This window comes from Dipodomys merriami, unplaced genomic scaffold, assembly GCF_024711535.1.
Source record: "Dipodomys merriami isolate MVZ:Mamm:240054 unplaced genomic scaffold, mDipMer1.0.p SCAF_4, whole genome shotgun sequence".
Classification (NCBI taxonomy): Eukaryota; Metazoa; Chordata; class Mammalia; order Rodentia; family Heteromyidae; genus Dipodomys; species Dipodomys merriami.
Window position 1 is genome coordinate 94,722,278 of NW_027205603.1, and position 15,475 is coordinate 94,737,752.

Here is a 15,475-nt window from a genome sequence, read left to right on the forward strand (position 1 = left end):
GTTAGAAACGTTTCGAGCGCACGGCCGCCTGTCCCGGGAGGAGCGGGAGTGAAGGAGCGAACCGGGAGCTGGAGCGCGGGGAAGGACGGGCCGCGGCGGCCCCGGACCCGCCCGCCCGACGTAAGTCCCCGCGGTCGCGTGCAGTGGTGAGGGCTGGCGCGGAGCGCGCGCGCGGACGGCCGGCCGGACGGCGGCGACCCGGAGCGCGCGGGACCGGCCCGGCCCGGCCTGCGCGGGCGTCCGGGGGGCGTGCGGGGCCGCGCGGCGGGGCTCGCGGGGAGGGCGCGGCGTGCGGCCCCGGCCCCGGCCCCGCGGCGCTCACAGGAAGAAGTCGGCCGTGGCCTTGGCCGCGCCCGGGCCGGCCTGCGGCGGCGAGGCCTCCCGCGGGAAGCCAGGCCCGCCCCGACCCGCCAGCTTCTCGTATTTCTCCTTGTACAGGTCCCGCTCCTTGGCCAGGCGCCCCACCTCCAGCTTCAGCTGCTCCACCTGGCCCTGCAGCTGGCACTTCTCGCTCTCCAGGATGTGCCGCTGCTGCACGCGCTTGAAGCGGCACGACTGCGCGTAGCCGCGGTTCTTGAGCGTGCGCCGCTTCTGCTTCAGCCGGATCACCTCCTCCTTGCTGAAGCCGCGGAGCTGCCGGTTCAGCTCGCGCACCGACATGGACACCAGCTGGTCGTCGGAGAAGCGCTCCTCCAGGCGCACGTGCGGGCCCGCGCCGCCCGCGCCGCCGTGCCCGTGCCCGTGCCCGTGGTGGTGGCCGGCCGCGTGGTGGTGGTGGTGGTGGTGGTGGTGGTGGTGGTGCGCGCCGCCGTGGTGGTGGCCGGCGCCCGCGTCGTCCGCGCCGCCGCCGCCGCCGCCGCCCGGGAAGCCCGGGCCCCGGAAGGCCTCGTAGGCCGCGGCGGCCGCGGGGTGGTGCGCGCCGTGGTGCGCGCCGTGGTGCCCGCTGCCGATGAGCGCCTCCACCGCGTCCTCGGGCGTCAGGTGGAGCGCCTCGGGGTTCAGGGGGTGCTGGTACCCGCTCATCCAGTACAGATCCTCCAGCGCCGGCTTCCCCGGGGCGCCCCCGACGGCGCCGGGGCCCCCGGGCGGCGGTCCCGGGGCGCCCCCGGCCGGAGCCGCGCCGCCGCCGCCGCCCGCGCCGGTGCCCGGGCTGGGCGCGCAGAAGCTGGGCGAGGAGGGCACGGAGGAGCAGGGCGTGCTGAGCGGCGTCGAGGACAGGGAGCCGGGCGGCAGGCGGTGGCAGAAGCGCTCGGCCTCGGGCGGCTCCTTCTTCACCTCGAACTTCATCAGGTCAAAGTCGTTCACGTACTCGATGGCCAGGGGGCTGCCGGGCAGCTCGGCGCCCATCGCCAGCTCCGCGGCCATCGCCCGGGCGGCGGGGGGGAGGGGGGTCGCGGGCCTCCCCCCCGCCCCGGGCTCCCCGCGCGCCGCGGGCCGGGCCGGGGCGGGCGCAGGACCGAGGGTCACCGGCAAAAGTTTGGCGCCACCGAGTACGAGGCGGCACAGCGGCGCCGCCGCCAGCCGGGCCTCCCGGGCGACCCCGGGCCCGCTCCCAGCGGGCGCGGGACCCCCACCCCCCCCCTTCCCCCCTGCGCCGCCTCCGAGTCCGGGTTCTCCGCGTTCCCGCCCGGCCGGTGGCGGCCGGGCCGCGCCTCGGGCTTTCCTGCCCCGCCCCGAGCCCCGCCCGCGCCGCCGGCCGGCCCCGCCTCCCACGGCCCGGCGCCGAGCGGACGCACGCCTTTATAGAGCCCGGCGCCGGAGCCCGCCTCCCCGGGAGGGGGTGCGCGCCCCCGGGCCAATCGGAGGCCCAGCCCCGCCGCCCTCATTTGCCTATCCCCATGGCAACCCGGAGCCCAGCTGTCAATCTCCTGCGGGAAACAGCTGTGGGAAGAGGTGCGGAAGGGCCGCTGGCGAGCAAAGTTGTCGGGGCCCCCTGGTGGCAGCCGCGGGGGACTGCACCGAGCCCCGCCGCCGCCAGGCCGGCCTCCGGGCGCGGGGTCCCGGAGCAGAGCCCGCCCGGTGGCCGCGCGCCTCCGTCTCCGGAGTCCCGAGCCCGCGGCGGGGCCAGGGCGGGACGCGGGCCTCGGGGCGCGTTATTTTTAGCCGGCGGCGGGGCGGGGCGGGGATTCCGTCCACGAAGTTGCCGGCACCTCGGGCCAGCGCGGGGCCAGCGCGGGGCCAGCGCGGCGCCCTCCGAGCCCGCCTCCGCCGGGGCCGGCCTGACCCGTGCGCCGGGCCGGGGAGGGGAGCACGGGCTGACGCTGCGTGACTGCGATGGGTTTAACTTTGGGCCTGGGCGAGGTCGGCTCCAGCTGTGATCCCCGCTACCTGGGAGACGGAGGTGGGGCAGGGAGGGCGGGCTGGAGCCAGCCGGGGAAGGAAGGTTCCAGAGACGTCTCAGAGGCTGGGCAGTGTAGCAGCCACCTGCCGCCCCGCCGTCCGTGGCACCGAGAGGCACGAGGCGGAGGCCGGCAGCCCAGCCTCCCTCCCGCAAAATAACCAAACCAAGCGCTGGCGGCGCGCCTGTAATTCCAGCTACTCTGGAGGCTGAGATCTGAGGACCTCCATTTGAAGCCAGCCCAGGCAGACAAATCCAAGAGAGTCTCATCTCCAACTAAACAACAATAAAAACAGAAGTGGAGATTTGGCTCAAATGGTACAGTGCCAGCCTTGAGTGAAAAAGCTAAGGGACAGTGCCCAGGCCTTGACTTCCAGCCTCAGTACTTGTGACACACACACACACACACACACACACACACACACACACACAAGATAAAGTGAGCCGGAGCCAGGCACCAGTGGCTCACACCTGTCATCCTAGCTCCTCAGGAGGCTGAGGTCTGAGGATCACAGTTCAAAGCCAGCCCAGGTAGGAAAGTCTGTGAGATTCTTATCTCCAATAAACCACTAGAAAACCAGAAGTGGCAGAGTTGCTCAAGTGGTAGAGCGCTGATCTTGAGCTGAAGAGTGCAGGGACAGCACCCAGGCCCAGAGTTCAAGCCCCACAACCGACAAAAAATGAGCTGGAGTTGTGGCTCAAGTGGCAGAGCACCTGCCTGCAAGCCCAAGCATTCAGGTATCTGCCATTAGTCAGGCAGCCACCTCCCGAGTGTCTTACCCCTTTACCCTCCCACAACTCTGGGCTTCCTGAGGCTCTGGAAGGCCAGACTTTCTGGGCTTGGAATTTATCTGGCATCGGGCTTTGAGGCCCTGCCTTCACTGTGGAACACATGGCTCAGGACTCTGGGTACAAGGATGTGGCTGGTAGGGGCTGGGAAGTGGCTCAGTGGTAGAGCGCTTGCCTAACATGCATGAAGCCCTGGGTTCCATTCCTCAGCGCCACATACACAGAAAAGGCCAGAGTGGCACTGTGGCTCATGTGGTAGAGCGCTAGCCTTGAGCAAAAGCAGCTCAGGGACAGGCCCGGAGGACCCCGCATGACCCCCAGTCCTGTTCCCATGGGGCCTGGGCACACTGGGAAGGACACCAGGTGTGGTGTGACCTATCTTCTAGGCCGCTGCTGGGGGCGGCTGGAAGAGCTTCCGGCTGCTCTCAACCAGTGAGTACATTCCTGGGGGGCCAAGCTTCTGGCCCCAGGCCAAGGGACAGTCCCAGATTATGCCCAGGCTTGGTGGCTCTCGGGGGCTCAGTGCCTCTTCTTGGCAGGAGATGTCCCAGCATGTGCTGTGAGGCTGGGCAGCCTCTAGTGGCCCCCCAGCCCACCAGGACCCGCTTCCAGGCTTCCAAGGGCTGTAAAATGGGATGTTTGAGCACACTGGGCCCAGCCCCGTCAGACGCCGCCACCCTTCACGCATCCGCGGCAGTACATGGGTGTGGGTGTGCATGTGCGCACACACGCGTGCGTGCTGGCACAAGAGCCCCCAGGCAGAGGGAGCAGCTGGTGCAGGCCTGCCTGGCACATGGAGAGAGTCAGGGAAGGAGGGGAGAGCACCGCGGCCATGCGGACAGTGAGGACCGACCGGGGTGTCCAGCGCAGGGGGGAGCAGGGGAGCAGGGGGAGGAGCACTGGGGCTCTGGCTCCTCGCCACAGCAGTGTGGGATGAGCCTGGGACCGGGGGCCCCCGGTGAAGCAGCTCAGTGTTTGGATCTGTTTCCCCTTGGCTCTGAACTTGGCTTCGAAAAGCCAATGGATTCGGCTGGCTTTCTAGAAATTCTGTGAGCGAACAGGCTCAGCGTCAGCTCTCGCTTCAGACCTCTCTAGGGCTCTTGGCCTGAGCAGGTCACTCTCCTCCCGTGCAGTCCTCACCAGCCCGCGGGAAGGAGGGGTGCTCTGCTGGGGGGGGGCTGGGCTGTGGGGAGGACGGTGCTCTCCCTCCTCCTCACTGCCCTGGGCCGCTGCTCGCTGGGGCCTGAGCTCAGCATCTCCAGCCACTGGATGGCACTCAGGGACGCCGCCCCAGCACAGGGCCCAGGCCACAGGCGGACTGACCTGCCACAGTTCTGTCGTGTGTGCAAGGGTCCTGGACCTTGAACTCAGTATTGGTGTGCATTTAGGTAGCCGATGAAGGGAACACCACGCGGTATTCTGGCAGGAAAAGTTTATTTCCGAACTGCTGCCTGCACAGTGGAGACCCACGTGGGAGGCAGAGCCGCTCAGCCCCAACTTACCTAGTCTCAGACTTTCCTGTCGGAGGCTGGCTTCGAACCCCTATCCTCAGATCTCAGCCTCCTGGGTAGCTAGGATGAGAGGCGTATTACAAGTTATGGTCTGCTTGAAGTCTGGCAGAAGAAACATCACCCTGCACACTGCATCAGGCAGAGCTCCGCGCCGGGACCCCGGGGGTCACTTCTGCCGCTTGATTTCAGAGACACGCTGGCTGTGGCTGTCCAGTCACACTAACCCAGGGCTTAGCAAGGGGAAGGGATTGGGGGAGCCTGCCTTGAGGGGGGCTGCCCAGCCCCAGCGCCCCGCCCCTCGTAGGCAGACCCACCCTGGGCTTGTTTACACAAAAAAGGCAGCGGTGGCTGGGTGCCAGTGGCCTGTCAGACTAGCTCATCAGGAGACTCTTATCTGAGGATCACAGTAAAGCCAGAAAAGTCCCTGTGAGACTCTTGTCTCCAATGAACTGCTTGAACACCAAAGTGGCGCTGTGGCTCAAAGTGGCAGAGCGCTAGCCTTGAGCAAAAGAGCTCAGGGACAGCGTCCAGTCCCCTAGTGCAAGCCCCACAAGCAACAACAATAAAAAAGTGGTGGCCCCCTGGGCTCGGGCGTCCACAGCCATCCCCTCCCGCCCAGCACTTAGGAGCCATCTGGATGCCAGGCTCCCCAAAGGTCCCACGAGGCCAGTCTGGTGACCCAGTGAGGCTCCGGCCCCTGAGCCACCTCCGCCGGGGTCTGCATGACTGCACAGGGTGGCTAGAGACCGGCAGGCAGGGCCCTCCAGGATGCTGCCCCTCCCAGGCGAGCGCAGGTCCCAAGATCCAGCCCCCGCCCCAATCCTATTTCCTGGGCCCTCCCTGTCCTGCCCCAGCCCCAGGTAGCCATCTCTCTGGGAGGCAGTAGTCCCCGCTTCCAGCAAGCGCCAAGCCCCTGCTTGCTTCTGCCTGGGGTCTCAGGACCCCCGTGGGCAATCAGCTGGGGGAGCATGCCCGGTCGGTCGGTCGGTCGGTCGGTCCGTCCTGGGCAGGGAGCCTGGCCACCTGCTGGCCCCTCCTGGGAGGCGCAGCCCTCGGCCCACCCATCGTGGCTCTGGTGATCTGCGGCAGCCCACGTCTGTCCTGGAGGTGAGAGGCAGTCCCCACCTCAGGTCTCCACGGGCCCAGGTTGCCTGTCACGTCCTCAGGATCCCTGCAGGGCTAGAGATGGACGACTCCCGGGGCCCGGAGCAGTGCCCGCTGCCCCCTGCCACGCGAACCCCGAGTGGGTGCCGGGAGAACCCAGCGCCGGGCAGAGCCGGGCTGCATCAGGCACCCGGCAAGTTCCGGGCAATGGTGAACCAGGAGTCCTCTGCAGCTTCTTAGACGGCAGTGCAGTCCTTCCTGGGCCTGCCTGCTAGCTGCTTTGGCCAGGGGTCCCCAGCCTGTGCGTGTCCCCGCCCCTCGTGGTGCGCGTTGCGCGGTGCGGTGCGCGGAGGCTGCCGGGGGCTGTGGGCTGCTTGGTGAAGAGGCTGCACCGGGAGCAGGCAGTCGGCTGCGCCCTCTGCAGCCGCCACCGCCCGAGCACCCACGCCAAGCGCCCACGCCAAGCGTGATGGGCCCACGTGGGAAGCCTGAACCAAGGCCAACTGTGGAGGGGCAGCTACAGCTATCAGGAGCCGGGCAGGGGCAGGGGCCGCCAGGGCCTAGCATGTGGCCACCGGACCTGCGGCTAAGCTCTCTGCTTAGGGCACAGGAGTGGGGGGGGCACAGAGGTCAGGGTCTGCTGTGGGGGAGGGGGCTCCTGACGGCCCCAGCCCTGAGGGTCCCATGCTCAGGAGCAAGTCAGGGTGTGGCTGAGCCCCCAGCTCCGCCAGCGGCAGCTCCCGTCGAGCGGCAGCAGGGCGCCCTCTCCCTGTGAGCACCTGGACGACGGTGGCCAAGGGGTGGCCGCGATTCTGTCTCCTTCCTGAGGACTCAGGCCGTGGCGGGCACAGAGAGCCCAAGGGCCATAGCGCGAGTGAGGCAAGGACTCGGCGGGGCTGGCACGGGAACAAGCCCGCCTCCCCCCTCCGTGTGCCCCCAGGAAGCGGCGCACAGCCCTGGCCGCCCCTGCGGGCCAGTCCTGCTGCCACCCTGCCATGCCGGTGACAGGACCCCTCCCTGCCCGCCGCTCCCCTGCCCGGGCGGAGGGCCGGTGGTGACGGGGCAGCCGTGAGGGCGGCTCGGGTGGCGGTGAGCACCACTGCGGCCCTGTGCATCACGCGCTGTGGGGGACGCTGGCGGCTCCTGGCCTGCTCCACCGCGGGCCTCGGGCCAGTTACCCTCAGGAGGAGAGGGGCTGGGCGGACACGGCCCTCCAGCCCCGCCTCCTGGAGCCCCCTGTGGTGGTCATGATGGCGTCCAGCTCCCCCTCACGGCGAACGCCTCCACTGCTTCTGCCCTGGCCTGCCCCAATTCCTCCGCGAGCAGCCCCGACGGCCCCGACGGCGTGGGGATGGCGGGGGGAGCAGGCCCCTGCGCTGCCGAAGGCCGAAGGCCGTGTCTTCTGGCTGGCTGTGCTCCCACATAGGTCCAGGGCCCTGAGGCGTGGCGAGGGTCAGGAAGGGCCAATCAGACACGGGATAACATTTATTGCTCAATGTAAAATGCCCACCACAGGGGCCTGGCTGGCGGCCTCCTCTCCTGGCAGGAGTCCTGGGTGGGGAAGGCTGGGGATACCTGTCTTACAGCTGATGCCACAGTCATGGCAGAGAACAGGCTGGGGTGAGGCCTGCCTGGCACCCCAAGGGACAGGATAGGGAGCAAGTCCTGGATGTGAAGCCGCAGGCCCAGAGGGAGGGGAGGCTGGGAGGCTGGGAGCCTGGCTCAGGGCAGGGCAAGAGCCCTAGGTGCACACAGGTTAAAGAAGGTCGACAGCCAGGTGGGCAGTGCTGTGGCCTGGTGTGGGCACCCAGCCGGGGGTGGGCAGCCCCCGTGGGGGCAGAGCCTCCGTCCTGTCCAGCGTGAAGGTCTGAGGTAGGTGCAAGCTGGTCCCGAGGCCTCACAGCCGTGGTTTGATGTGCAGTGGTCTCCCTGTACGGAGAGGGCAGAGGTCAGATACAGGGACGCCAGGCTGGGCGGGGCCTTCCGTGGCCATTCCTGGCTGTGGGCCCGAGAGCGGCCTGTCTGTAGCGCCACCTCACCCAGGCCCTGGAAAAGGACAGGCGGCCTGGGGCCTGCCTGGGCGCAGCCCTGCATGGAGCACACGGGCACGCGGGGTGCTCACACCGGGAGCAAGGCTGGCATGGGGGAGGGGAGCAGCGTGGAGCACACGGGCACGCGGGTGCTCACACCTGGAGCAAGGCTGCCAGACGCACGGGAGGGGGCACCGTGCCCTCCATCTGGGAGGCAGGTTGTGTGTGCAGGGGGCCGGCAGGGCGCGGCTGCACAGAGGCAGGCAGGGTGGCGGGGAGGATCCTGGAGCAGGACCCTGGCGAGCAGGGCCCCAGGGGGACACCCCCTCCTCCCCCCGACCCCTTCCCGCCACCGCCACCCTCCCAGGAGCCACAGCATCCTGCTGGCACGGCTACGTCAGAGGGGCTGCACAGCACGGTGCCACTCCGTCTCCCCCGTAAGACCCTCCTCCAAGGGGGAAGGGGCTGCTCTGCCCGGACAGGCCAGGCCCAGGCTGGCCGGTTCCTGCCCACGCCTTCCTCTGTGCCAGGAACTACCTACAAAGACACAGCCCGGCTTCCTGCCCTCGTCTCCTCTGGCCAGGCCGGCGCCGGTTCTAGTGGCCTCACCAGCTGCCGGGCACCCACACGGGACGGCACGCTCTGTGCACCTCTGCCCCGGGCCTAGCTGCTGGGTTTCTCATCTTCCACACACAGCAGCGCTTCAGGCCCTCAGCTGCTGTGATCCGCCTGGATGGGAGGAGCTGGCGCTCCGGCCAGTCCAGCCCGTCCAGTGCGGCCTGGCTGCAGCTCCGCACCCCGGAGGAGGCTGCCAGCAGGAGGCGGCCCCTCGGAACCGGCGCCTGATCGAGAGCGGCCGCTAGAGAACCCTGCAGCATCTTCCATTAACGTTACGACCGTGAAATATGACAATAAAATGATAGCCGTATGGTCGCAAATTTGCAGCCCGCCGAGCTGCGTGGGGTTTATCGTCACTCAAACACGCGGAGAGCTGTAAAATGTTTACAGAAAGGGTCGTTTGCAGCCATAAAATCCTCTTTTCTCTCCTAAACAAGGCTGAGTGGAGCCATTTACCAAGCCCCAAACGCTCATCGGGGAGAGGGAACATCTGTTCTCTCCAGGAGTGCGCGGTGCTCTTCCAGAACAAATTAACAGAAATGGGTGCTTTCTAATTAAATCAGCCCTCACTGGGGTGGTCTGCACGGCAGCCACTGCTCCACGTGCCCCTCGCTGGCCCGCCCCCCCTCACAGGTGTGCACACGTGTGCCCTGAGTCACCAGGCCACCTGCAGGCCCTACTTGGAAGGTCTGAGGTGGGCATTTAAAGACTCCTGCGTCTGGGCTCAGTGGCCAGGCCTATAATCCTAGTTGCCTGTAAGGGGAAATCAGGGGATCATGGCTTGAGGCCAGCCTGGGCATAAAAGTATGCAAGACTTTATTTCAGCAATGGCTGGGATCAGAGTCCAGGCCAGCCCAGGTATGAAGTGAGACCTTGTTTTGAGATAGCCGCTGCAAGCCGGCGCTGGTGGCGCACGCTCGTCATCCTAGCGACGCGGGAGGCTAGGTCTGAGGGGCACAGCCCAGCGCCAGGCTGGGCAGCAGAGTCAGTGAGACTTATCTCTAACTAATCACCAGAAGAGCTAAAGTGGAGCTGTGGTCAAGTGGTAGAGCTCTAGGCTTGAGCAAAAGAGTTCAGGGACAGTGCCCAGGCCCTGAGTTCAATCCCCAGGACTGGCACCAAATTAAAAAAAAAAAAAAGAAAAGAAGCAATGCAGAAAGTGACTAGTTGAGGACTCAAACAGCAGAGCCTGCTTAGCAAATCCAAGGTTCCAAGTTCAGACTCTGCTACTGCTCAAAGAGAAAACATGAAGTAAAGCCGTGTGTGGTGCTGGTGGGCCTCGCCGGAGACCGGCTCTCACCTGAGTCCTTGGCGGCGGGGCTCCTGGGGGTCTGAGGCCTGGTGTGAGCGCCTGGGCTGGGGGAGGACTGCAGGGAGATGAAGGAAGGCAGTCTGCAGAGGCTGCCCACGGCAGAGGCCTCCTCCTGGAGGAGGCTCGGCTCCTCCGGCCCCAACGACAGGGAGGGGGAGCCGGAGGAGGGAGAGGAGGAGGCGGCGGCCTTTGATGACAGGGAGGCGGAGGCGAGGGCCCTAGAAGCCGGGGTCAGTGCCCGGGGGGCCGGGGAGCTGGGCGTCTGCCTGGCAGGGCGCTGAGTAGCGGAGGACTTCCTGCAGGAAAGCAGAGAGGACAGAAGTGAGGGCGCTGACCTTCAGGAAGGCTGTGGGACAAGGAGCTGGGGACATCTGTCCCACACGGCGTCCCTGGCCCCCACCTGCCCCCAGGCACCGCTGCCCAAGGCCAAGCCCAGCTCTGGGCCCGAGCTTCGGCTGAGGGGCTGAACTGGGGCGGCCAGGACCGGGAGCCTCTTTAAGTCCTCCCAGGCTTCCTTCTCTGTTGGGAAGGGACCGTGGAAAGCTCCCGCCTCCCTCCATGGGTTGCTGATGCCTTGGCTCTGCTAGTCTTGGACTGTGGGTGCTCCTCACCTGGCTCCAGGCATGCAAGTGGGCAGGGATGGGCATCTCCCCCTCTGACTTTCTTTTTATTTTTGCCAGTCCTGGAGCTTGAACTCAGAACCTGGACATTGTCCCTGAGCTTTTGTGCTCAAGGCAAGCACTCTACTATTTTGAGCCACAGCACCACTTCCCATTTTCTGGTGGTTTATTGGAGAAAAGACTTTCACGGACTTTCCTGCCCTGCCCAGCTGGCTTTGAACCGCGATCCTCAGATCTCAGCCTCCTGAGTATGACAGTGTGAGCCACTGGTGCCAGGCTTGTACAATTAACCCTTCCTTTCAGTTTTTTTTTTTTTTTGGTGCTGAGGACCAAACTCAGGGCCTCGTCTATGCTAGGCCAGTGCTCCTCCGCGAGCTAAATCCTTCACCTCTGTGGATCCTTTTAGCCGTGAAGCCCGGCGTGCTGGGGGATGGCCAGCCCGAGCTCACCCATGCACACCCACTGCCCCACCACCTGGATCCGTGGCCGGACGAGGCCCTGCTCCTTGGGACGCCGTCGCTGTGGGCAGGGGTAGGGGGTGCGGTGGCCCGGCGGCCAGGGCGCTTCTGGTTCCGGTGGAGCAACTGGCACTGGGCGCCGTGGGGACACACGCCGCTGCGAGCGAAGTCTGGGCACAGCAGTGTGTGCTTCTTCTTGCACTGGAGGAGGAAGAGACACAGTTGGGGACAGGGCGGGCGCTGGGGCTGCTGTGGGCACGCACGAGGCAGGGGTGGGCCGGCCTGGGGGCTCCTGGGACCTGTGGCCAGAGAAGCGCTGATGGCCCATCCATCCTGGTAAGTGTTTCAGGAGTTTGGAGGAAGTTAATTAGGGCCTGAGGCCTCAGGGGACCTTGTAGATTGGGGTTCGGGCCCAGAGGCGGGACTGGTGGGTGCAGCGGGTCAGCTGAGGCCGGGCCAGGCACTCGATCCATGGCACCTGTCATGAGGCTAATTATACCCACTGAGGGGGAGGAGGCGCGGCCCGTGTCCGACGGCAGGTGTCCCAGGCAGCGCTTGGCCCCACCTCTGCCTGCCAGGCCACGGGATTCCAGAAGCCTCTTCCTGGTGCCATCAGAGTGCCCCGTCCTGTACGGCCGTCCCACAGGAGGCCTTCCAGGGGAGCTGCGCCTCCTGCCCGCAGCTGGGCTCGGCCCCCAGCTGCTGTCCCATCAGGCTGGGTGACAGGAGCCCCAGCTCCCCAAACTCCAAGCCAGCCAGTGCCAAAGCCGCTCTTGTGCCCATCGTGGGGAAGACTCGCTCAAACTAGGAATCATCCACCATCTCCACGCCACCTCCTCGCAGGCCATAGGCCCACCCGGCTGGAACCCCTGCCCGTTCCCAGCCCCAGGGGCCTCGTGTTCAGGGCCATTACCCCTCTGTTCCTGGGACGTGGCTGACCCCAAGTGCCCCTGGGAGGCAGACTCAGGCCAGAGGACCCCCTGTCCCCACGTAGTTTGAGCCCAGCTGGTGACAGAGGACCTGAAGTCCCAGTTGGCACCAGTGGTCCCTGCCTCAGGCACAGTGGCGCCACCTAGTGCCAGGACAGGGGTGTGGGTGTGAACAGATGAATGGAAGGCGCTGCCAGGTGCTGCGGGAACATGGCGGTGGTGGCCGCTGAGTGCCTGAGATCGGCAGCACTGCGAGCTCTCCACTGATGGTGTGTGGACATGCTGATGTGCTAAGCTGCTTAAGTAAAATACATTTCTGCTGGTTCCTCGGTGCTGGGGTGGAGGCCAGCGAGGAACTCTCCTGCATGCCAGACAAGCAGTCTGCCACTGAGCTCCATCCTGGACTTTTGTTTTAGGTTTTTACAATGGCTTCTAGAACCACTGGCGTCGAACCCATAGCTCACCATGCTCCTACCACAAAGTGCTGCTCTGACCATTTTGAAAACAATCGAGAATCTAGGATGGAATGGGAAGTCTTTTCTTTAATCATCCACGAGATATGAAGAAAAAGCAACACTAAAGAAAACGGAAACACAGAGACAGGAATTCTATTCCAACTAGGACCCTGCTCCTACTCTGCATCAGGCCCTGGGTTCGATTCCTCAGCACCTCATAAACAGAAAAAGCCAGAAGTGGCACTGTGACTCAAGTGGCAGAGCGCTAGCCTTAAGCAAAAGAAGTTCAGGGACAGTGCCCAGTCCCTGAGTTCAAGCCTCAGGACTGGCAAAAAAAAAAAAAAAAAGTCAAGGGATCAAGGCTCTAAATTCAAGTCCCAGTCCTGGCATTCATACGCGCACGTGCATGTGCGTGCACAGACACACAGACACACACAGAGACACACATACACTACTAAATTTGTCCAGTTAAAACGAGTAGGAAGTGAAGAGAGAATAAACAGGCAAGCAGCATGGGGCGAGGAGCGTGGCTCCATGGCGGGTGGAGGAGCCGCTCCAGGGGACGCTGCCTGGTGTGTGGGGGGCCTGGGGGTGAGTCCCTACGCTGCCTGGTGTATGTGGGGAGCCTGGGGGTGAGTCCCTACGCTGCCTGGTGTGTGTGGGGGGCCTGGGGGTGAGTCCCTACGCTGCCTGGTGTGTGTGGGGGGCCTGGGGGTGAGTCCCTACGCTGCCTGGTGTGTGTGGGGGGCCTGGGGGTGAGTCCCTACGCTGCCTGGTGTGTGTGGGGGGCCTGGGGGTGAGTCCCTACGCTGCCTGGTGTGTGTGGGGGGCCTGGGGGTGAGTCCCTACGCTGCCTGGTATGTATGGGGAGCCTGGGGGTGAGTCCCTACGCTGCCTGGTGTGTGTGGGGGGCCTGGGGGTGAGTCCCTACGCTGCCTGGTATGTATGGGGAGCCTGGGGGTGAGTCCCTACGCTGCCTGGTGTGTGTGGGGGGCCTGGGGGTGAGTCCCTACGCTGCCTGGTATGTGTGGGGGGCCTGGGGGTGAGTCCCTACGCTGCCTGGTGTGTGTGGGGGGCCTGGGGGTGAGTCCCTACGCTGCCTGGTATGTGTGGGGAGCCTGGGGGTGAGTCCCTACGCTGCCTGGTGTGTGTGGGGGGCCTGGGGGTGAGTCCCTGCAGCACAAGAAAGGAGACAACAGCCTCGGTGAACATGAAACGGGCGCGAGATGCACAAAGGCGGAGAAAATGGGGAAAACCTACATTTTCTTTTTCTTTTTTTTTGTTGGTGGTGGGGCTTGAACTCTGGGCCTGGGCGCTGTCCCTCAGCTCTTCAGCTCAAGGTTAATGCTCTACCGCTTGAGCCACAGCACCACTTCTTGTTTTCTGGTGGTTAACAGTAGATAAAAGTCTCATTGGGCTGGGAAGGTGGCTCAGTAGTAGAGTGCTTGCCTAGCATGCATGAAGCCCTGGGTTTGATTCCTCAGTACCACATACACAGAAAAAGCCACACGTGGCGCTGTGACTCAAGTGGTAGCGTGTTAGCCTTGAGCAAAAGAAGCTCGGGGACAGTGCCCAGGCCCTGAGTTCAAGCCCCAGGACTGGCAAAAAAAAAAAAAAAAGTCTCATGAGCTTTCCTGCCTGGGCTGTCTTGGAACCGCGATCCTCAGGTCTCAGCCTCCTGAGTGGCTAGGATGACAGTTGTGAGCCACTGGCGCCCGGCTGATCCCAATCTTTTACCAACTAGCCCAGCCTGGGAGTGAAAGACAGCAGGCAGGCAGGGTTCAGAGTTCCTGGGACAGGTGGCTGTGGAGTGGAGGCAGGCGCTTCTTGGGGAAGCCTGGCAGGAGGAAACGGTGAGGGAAACGACAGAGGGTGGTGAGGCGAGAAATCCCCAACAATAGTGTCGGCCATGGCAAAAACTGGCTCCTGACAAGGCCGAGAAGACTGGCGGTGAGGCCATGGGAAGGAGCCAGACTAAACAGAGGGGGGCAGAGCCCAGGGCAGAGCCACCCACACTCAGCACTGAAAACCTACCAGGCATGGGCCAGTCTCTCTGGAAAAGGAAGCCAAGACTGGCATAAAAATAAACAGAAGGGACTTCCCGTGCCATGAAGAAGGAGCAGATGCACTGTCCCTGTCCCCTGCAGGGCCCACTGCAGCAAATGCCAGCAGACACCAGAGACCCTGGAGCACTTGTGAGGGCTCCCTGGGCTCCGCTGCTCCTGCGTCCCAGGCTTGGAAACATGCCACCGCATCGAGCTTCCCAGTGTGCAAACACTAGCAGACAGAATCCCTCGGCCTGTGTGTGACCACTCCGCTCTGGCCACACACCTAGAAAACCACCCAGGCAGCAGAGGATGAGAGGGCAGCCTGGACTTGACCCTGGCCAGGGGTCAGGCCGGGCCATACCTCCCCCAGAAGGCTGAGAGGCCAGGACGTTCACCCTGATGCCAATGGCCTGGACTCCTGCTTGGTGGAGTGGGAGGTGCCGGGGAGGCCTAGTGGGAGATGAGGACTCCACGCCCACAGGAATCTCCAGGAAGCCCTCTACCGTGCCAGCGAGGGCAAGTGGGGGTGGCAGGTCCCCCTTGAGAACACCCCATACGTCTGGCTTAATACAAAAAAAGCTAGAAGTGGAGATATGGCTCAAGTGGTAGAGGTCTAGCTAAAAAAAAAAAGCTCAGGGACAGCAACCAAGCTCTGAATTAAAATCCCAGGACTGGCACAATACATACAAAATGATTCATCATCTCAAACACAATGAAGAGACAATCAACACATACCAACACCAAGATTGCAGGTGCTGGTGTCACCTGACATGGCTTTAAAGCAGGATCATAAATGTGTTTTGGTTTTTTGTCGGTCATGGGGCTTGAACTGGGGGCCTGGGCGCTGTCCCTCAGCTCTTCAGCTCAAGGCGAGTGCTCTACCACTTGAGCCACAGTGCCACTTCTGGCTTTCTGGTTAATTGGAGCTAAGAGTCTCACAGACTTTTCCTGCCAGGCTGGCTTCAAACCATGAGCCTCAAATTTTAGTTTCCTGAGTAGCTACGATTACAGGAGTGGGCCATTGGTGCCCAGCTTTATTTTCATTTTTATTATGTGTGTGCGTATATGTGTGTGTGCTCATGCATGTACACTAGAACAAGAGCTTGAACTCAAGGCCTTGCACTCTTGCTCAGCTTTTTTGTTCATCATTGGCACTCTATCACTTGAGTCAAGCCTTTAGTCGAGCATTATTTTTTGTTGGGCATGGAGCTTGAACTCCAGGCCTGGACGCTGTCCCTCAGCTCTTCTGCTCAAGGCAAGTGC

The 15,475-nt window shown here is 63.9% G+C and overlaps 2 protein-coding genes across 2 annotated transcripts in view; both read right to left on the reverse strand.

Moving 5' to 3' along the window:
• Nucleotides 1-318: 318 nt before the first annotated feature.
• On the reverse strand, nucleotides 319-1,365 carry LOC138806364 (transcription factor MafA-like). The gene has a single exon (XM_069991854.1). It carries the CDS (start codon nucleotides 1,363-1,365, stop codon nucleotides 319-321), a length of 1,047 nt encoding a protein of 348 aa, XP_069847955.1.
• Nucleotides 1,366-7,214: 5,849 nt separating this feature from the next.
• The window catches only part of LOC138806055 (zinc finger CCCH domain-containing protein 3-like), a 78,145-nt gene continuing 69,884 nt past the window's right edge, over nucleotides 7,215-15,475 (reverse strand). Inside the window, exons 10-12 of the mRNA XM_069991533.1 lie at nucleotides 10,797-10,981; nucleotides 9,691-9,998; nucleotides 7,215-7,671 (exon numbers count right to left, since the gene is read on the reverse strand). Of these exons, the coding sequence (XP_069847634.1) occupies nucleotides 7,640-7,671; nucleotides 9,691-9,998; nucleotides 10,797-10,981 (525 nt within the window). The 3' untranslated portion in view covers nucleotides 7,215-7,639. The remainder of the gene's footprint in view (nucleotides 7,672-9,690; nucleotides 9,999-10,796; nucleotides 10,982-15,475) is intronic.